The sequence below is a fragment of the Pterocles gutturalis genome, unplaced genomic scaffold (genome assembly GCF_000699245.1).
Source record: "Pterocles gutturalis isolate BGI_N339 unplaced genomic scaffold, ASM69924v1 scaffold43731, whole genome shotgun sequence".
Lineage (NCBI taxonomy): Eukaryota > Metazoa > Chordata > Aves > Pterocliformes > Pteroclidae > Pterocles > Pterocles gutturalis.
Window position 1 is genome coordinate 22,564 of NW_010107035.1, and position 6,000 is coordinate 28,563.

General features: G+C 41.7%; 1 protein-coding gene across 1 annotated transcript in view; it reads left to right on the forward strand.

Moving 5' to 3' along the window:
* The window catches only part of LOC104472336 (Fanconi anemia group D2 protein-like), a gene marked incomplete at its 3' end in the record, with an annotated part of 40,248 nt that overhangs the window by 21,877 nt on the left and 12,371 nt on the right, over positions 1-6,000 (forward strand). Inside the window, 4 exon segments of the mRNA XM_010087964.1 lie at positions 659-757; positions 3,442-3,551; positions 5,026-5,172; positions 5,974-6,000. Of these exon segments, the coding sequence (XP_010086266.1) occupies positions 659-757; positions 3,442-3,551; positions 5,026-5,172; positions 5,974-6,000 (383 nt within the window).

Below are 6,000 nucleotides of genomic sequence, written 5' to 3' on the forward strand. Positions count from 1 at the left end.
TTCCTCCCGGCTTATCCGTTACGAAGTCCAGGTGTCTATTCCCAAAGCTGTACCTCGAGTTTCTGAATGGCCCATCAATTAATTACGAACTGGAAACTTTTGGTCTTTGGCTTTATCTCCATTATCTCTTGTCTGACAGGTTCATGTCTGTCCTTGTTTATGGCTTCCCCTTTACTTATTATCTCCTTTTACATTGAAAAGGTCTTTGACAAGATAAACATAATGAAGAATACACTGTCACCTTCCAGATACCCTTACACAAGCTATCCATTAAGAGCTACATTTGTAAACCAACAGACCAACTTCATCTGAAATAAAGTGCAATCTCAAGACCTTTTTGCTGCTCTGAGAGCACTACAAGGACAGCACAGAAAGAGCTCAGACATGCTAGAACAGCCCTTTAAGCTTCACCAACATGGACAGATATCCAAGGACAGCTTGTTAGCCTCCCTTGCTGGACAAATGCAAAGAGCTGTAATTCCAGTGCAGTGCAGACATATGATAAGGCTAATTGGAGCTAAATGCACCTAAGCATAAGAGCAGATGGATGTTCACCAGGATGGTGAAATGTATAGTACTTCCTCTAGATACATATCTTGCCTGTATTTTGTCATTCAGGAGTTGAACTAATCCAATTTCTACTTTTTGTCTCTTTCAGCAACCCCTGGCTATGTCCCACCACCAGCAGCTTTTGATTCTGAAGCCCTGGAGGCCGTACCGTCCATTAATGCTGTTGGTCTAGTGAGAAAAAGGAATGGTAAAAAAAGTTTAAAACATTTAAGCAAATAGATGTGCTGTGGAGTTTGACTGACATATTGCACTGCAGCCTTTGCACTTGTATGTGCATAAAGCACAGAATTCCTGGCATGGTCTATCTAGCTTGAAATCGTATCTGATCAACTCCTGTTGTGGCAGAAGTGGACATGTAACAATATCCTACTCCAAACACGTGTTGGATAGTCTGTCTCCTTGGGAAAGCTGATGCTTAGCATTTAACAGTGAAAATCCAGGGCTTTCATTGACTGTTTTCACCTGCCAAAGTATTTTCTGCAGCAGTAGGCTGTTCTGCAATTGTCTGGTACTGAACCTGTGGCTTGAGCTGCCCTGCAAATCCTGACCTTTAGGCTGTACCTGACTGATCTCTTAGGAACCTTGTCATGGCTCTGCTGCACAACAAAATGCTTCCTTCATCCTTTCCCATTGCTAGCTCCCACAGAGAAGAAACAGAACTTGCCTTTCAGTTTTTCAAGGTGAAGTAGTTTGCTTTGTTCTTCTGTCTCTAGTTCTATTTCTAGTTTAGATTAACATTTCCTGGGAACATGTCTGCCTTTGAGCCAGACTGGACAAAAAATTCACATTCCATTCAATGAAAACAACTGGAGGAGGCCACAGATTAGAGAGCCCTTTCCTCATGTGCCAAACCTATTCTGCAGGGACTGGACCTGTACGTACGAGTGATTAAGGCAGAAGAAAAGTTATGACTGTGTTCTGCAGACAAGCAGGGGATCCATCCCTTTAGATGCTTTATTTTGAAGAAGCAGAAGTCAGTGCTCAGACTAGTAAACTGAGACCAGACTGAGCTTAGCTTGTCTTGCTTACAGAAAAATTAGTGAGTTCTGTGACCGTGGATCACAGCCTTGAGAACGTACAGTTTTGACACCAACCTTGTGCCTCCTTTAGGTGTGCAGCATCTCATTGTAGCTGAACTAAATTAAATAGTTTACTGACAACAAATAGGGGGAGACTTCCCCTCTCCCCCTCATACCTGCACTCTCAGCTGCCTGATTTCCTGCCCCGAGTTATTATGTGGTAGCTATTTTAGCTTTTTACTTTTTGCTAGTTTAGTTTTTTGCTATTTTAACAAGTTGACTGCTTAACCAGTGACCAGGCTTCCTGAGCCAGTGCAAGGCCAGTGTCAGGTGTGTGTGGCTGGGAACAGGAGAAAGAGGTAGTAGGAGAAGCAGGACTACCCCAGAGCCATTAGATCAGATCAAGCACTGTCATAAAATCTAGACTAAGGCTATTCTTCAGAGGAAAGGGAACAAGGAGCTCGTGAGGAGAGACATCAAATTAACTGTCCAGTCTGATTCAGAGGGTTTATTATGACATGGAAGACCTCCTTTCTGATTCTGCTCTTACAAAGATAATGCAATAAAAGATGCAGCTTCATTGATATTGTTTCACTTCAACTATGGCCTGGCCCCCAGAAAGGATCACAGAGCTACAAAAACAGAAGTCTCTGATGCTCATCAGAACAACAGTTATGAAATGGCAGATTAAAGTGTATGCCAAACTTTGCACTTGTTGGGACTTTCCCTGAGATTTCCCTTCTCCAGGTTGCTTATTAACTTCAGTCCTTCAGGAATTGGTTTTACTCAATGACTGATTCCATCTGAAAAGTGCACATTAATTAATACCCTTTGTTGTTTCTTCTCTAACAAGCCTTCAGTCCAAGAAAGCACTATTCCAGTTCAGTTCCTTAATAATTTCTGATGTAAAACCTTGTCAAAGTGTTCTTGAAATTCTAAATCTCTTCTCGCTGATTGATCCCTTTTATCTATGTGATACCGACATCTTGGCAGGCTAGCGAGGCAAGATTTTCCTTTGCAGAAGCCCTGCTGACTTTTCCCCAACAGACTCTATGTCCACGTGCTCAGTGATCTTTTATTGCAGACAGTTCTGCCATTTTCCCAGTGACGGAGGATAGACTCACTGGTCTGTAATTATCTGGATTCTCATTAGATCTTTTTTTATTAAGAGGAATTACATTCACAAGCTATTGGTCCTCTGGCACTGTGGCCAGCAGTTTTGAAATGTCACATTTGAATTCCTTTGGGGACCTTGTGTGAATGTCACCTGGCCCTGGTGATTTATTTGCTGTCTGTTTGGTCTAATACATCCTGTGCAATTACTTGAAATTAATGTAGTTTCTTTGGTCTCTCTGCTACATAGTGTGTCAAGTATGAGAATCTCCCTACCATTGTCAGCAGTGAAGACTGTTGCAAGGAATTCATTTAGTTACTCTGCTGTTGGCTTGGGATTCTGTAGCTGTGCCTTGTCTTCCTTTTCCGGGTCCTCTTCCTTTCTCAGTACTGTGTCTGAGGAAGAAACATTACATTTTGGTTCATACATTTTTTAACATGATGTCTCACTCATTTTTGCAATCACTTCATAATGTTTAAACTACAGCAAGAACAGTGAGACTTGCTTTAATTTCTTGCTGTGATTTTATAAAAAAGAAGCTGGTTATGGGGGATCCCCAAATGCATTTGACTGTGTTTTGGACCATGATCCTGGCTACAGATGACACACGACCTGTGCATATTCCATGCTTTCTTAGGGCTGATTAAAGTACAACCTGTGCCGCTTCCCTGGCTGCAAGGGCTGTCTGGTGTTGAGCACAATGTAGCCTTTGTTTCCGAAGTTGCTTTTCTTTTTAAGGAAGGAAAAAAAAGTCTGATGGTAGCAAAGCCTGCTCTGCAGATCGTTCTCAAGCAGATGAGAGTTCTGAGGGAAACCAGCCTGATACTGAGCTTTCTGAGCTGGAAAAGGTAGGTGTGAAACCTTGACAAAGTTTTCTTGAAAATCTAAATCTCTTCTGGCTGATGGATCCCTTTTATCCACATAAGGATAGTACAGGAGACTTGCAAGAAAGACAGACTAGGGAAGAGACATAGAAGCACAAGCAAAAGCTTTGAGAGAGGGATTGTTAATTTCAAAAGTTAATCACTGGCTTTCTGGCCATCCACTTTCCAAGAGGCAGTGTGGTTCAGGGCAGTGCAAATGTGCAGCATTATCAATAATACTGTTAGGTACTCTTTGGTTAAGACTATGGAAAGTTTCTGTTTTAAGCCAGTGTCCTATCTCTCAAATTACTGCAATAACCTGCCATTCCCAGACTCATGTCAGAAACTGTGAGAAGAATCTGGAAAATACACACCCTGGTAAGGACTGTATCTCCCATTGAATCTAGTCTGCTTCAGTCACGGGTGTTCATTTTGCAAATTTTCCTTGAGGTATTTGATCAATGTATTTTTGATAAGACGTCTTTAAAATTATCCATTTTAATCACATGCTAAGAACTACTTCCCAAACCTATCGACAAATTAATTACTGGATTTTGTTTCTTTTTCTTTTGAACTAGCTCTTACTGTATTGTCCTCATGTCTGGAATGCAAGATCTGTGTTGGCTGAAAAAGAGAAACCAGGGAAGTGTGCCCGGTTTTGGGCTTAGCATATGGGGGGCTGGGATCTCATAAGCATCCCACAAGGTCCCACTTCTACTGCTGTTACTCATAAATGTTATTCAGACTGCATTTTATCAATTTCAGCCAGGCAAATATGCTTCTCCTACTTCCCTACTATTGTACAGATATGTAACTGAGTCAGATATGATAGCAAAGTTACTCAAGTTACAGGGGATAAGCAAAGTCTCAAATAGTTTGGGGAAGGAATGTATCTAATCTTTCTCACCTAACTAGAGTAGCGGTCCCACACTAATCCTTAGATGCCATGCCCTGCCCAGGACAACAGAATACAGAAATCCTGTTGTGAGACACATGTAATGTAAATCGGCTCCTGAGACAGGCTTGTGTGGAGTGAATCTCTAATAACTTACAAATTGTCACCCAGAGACAACAGAGCATCCCATAGTTTACTATCCTGGTATTTATCAAAGATAAAACCGTTTACCTTCATCTCTCATGGTGCTTATGGGTACTTGGTCTTTCACCAAGTCCAGAATGGGTTTCACAATGGTTGGTAATTCACAGAAAGGAGATAGAAAAGATTATTCCAATTTCCTAAGTATTATTCTTTTTGTGTAAGATTTTTAGTGACTTGTACAGTCCCAAATGAAAATGCTTCTGATTCTACGTGCTTGTCTCTCTACTAGCTATTGTGAACTCCTCCTAGTCTTTTGTCAACCTGACACAAAGTATAGACATCAGTGTGAAAGAAATGGCTTTGAGCTAGAAAGTCTTAGTCTTGCAGGTTGGAATGTTAATTCTGCCATTTACTTTTCAGACTGCTGCTGAGAGAGAGACGGGAAATCCTCTGTCACAGCTGCAGAGCTATCGCCCATACTTCCGAGAGTTAGACCTTGAAGTGTTCACTGTACTCCACTGTGGGCTGCTGACAAAGTCTGTCTTGGACACAGAGATGCATACAGAGGTGAGTGGAACAGCATAAAACCATACTGACAAGGCTTTGTGTAGCTCCCCTCCCCCCAGAGGCCTTGGCCCCTTCTACTCCATTAAAATGGACTGAAGATTGATGTTACGATGTGTTGGTCCAGGGCTGTGAGCTAGGCACCAGGAGAGAATTTGCCCCCAAAGAAACCAAAGTACTTCAAGGCACTGAGATAAAGAGGACTTTCCTGAGAACAGCAAACATATGCTGCACAACGTTAAAAACAAAGTAATATAAACATTGTATAAAAGGGAAAAAGATCCAGTATAACATGTATAGACCTAAAAGAAAGAAAGGGGCTTTAATATTGAACACTGCTAAGCTGTAGGATGTTAAATACACTAAGAGGCAGCTTGCCTATTAAAAAGAACCTATGACATTTAATTAAAGCCCATGCTGCAAAAAACCAAGTGTCTCAAGGCATCAGCAGATCGGAAACTCAGCACAAACGTGGGACTGGTGTCATGGATGTGCCCTTGGTGGTCAGGGTCCTGTTTATCATCTGTGAGCTTATATAAAACTTCATTGCTATGGATGTGGAAAGCAGAAGTGTTTATTTTTTTTACCTTCTTTTTAGGCAGGCTGAGTCCATCTGGAGTCTAATTTTGTCTGGCTACAGTAAGATTAGTAAAATGTGAAAAGGCCCTAGCATCTAACAAATAGGTCCCTGGCTGAGGTTAACTAAGGCAGGAGTCATAGCTGGAAATGGAGGGGGTGAACTTGAGCTTCAGGGCACTACAATTATGAGCTGAGTCCTGGGATTGACTGTTCTTGTAATTACAGGCTCGTGAAGTTGTTCAGCTGGGGCCT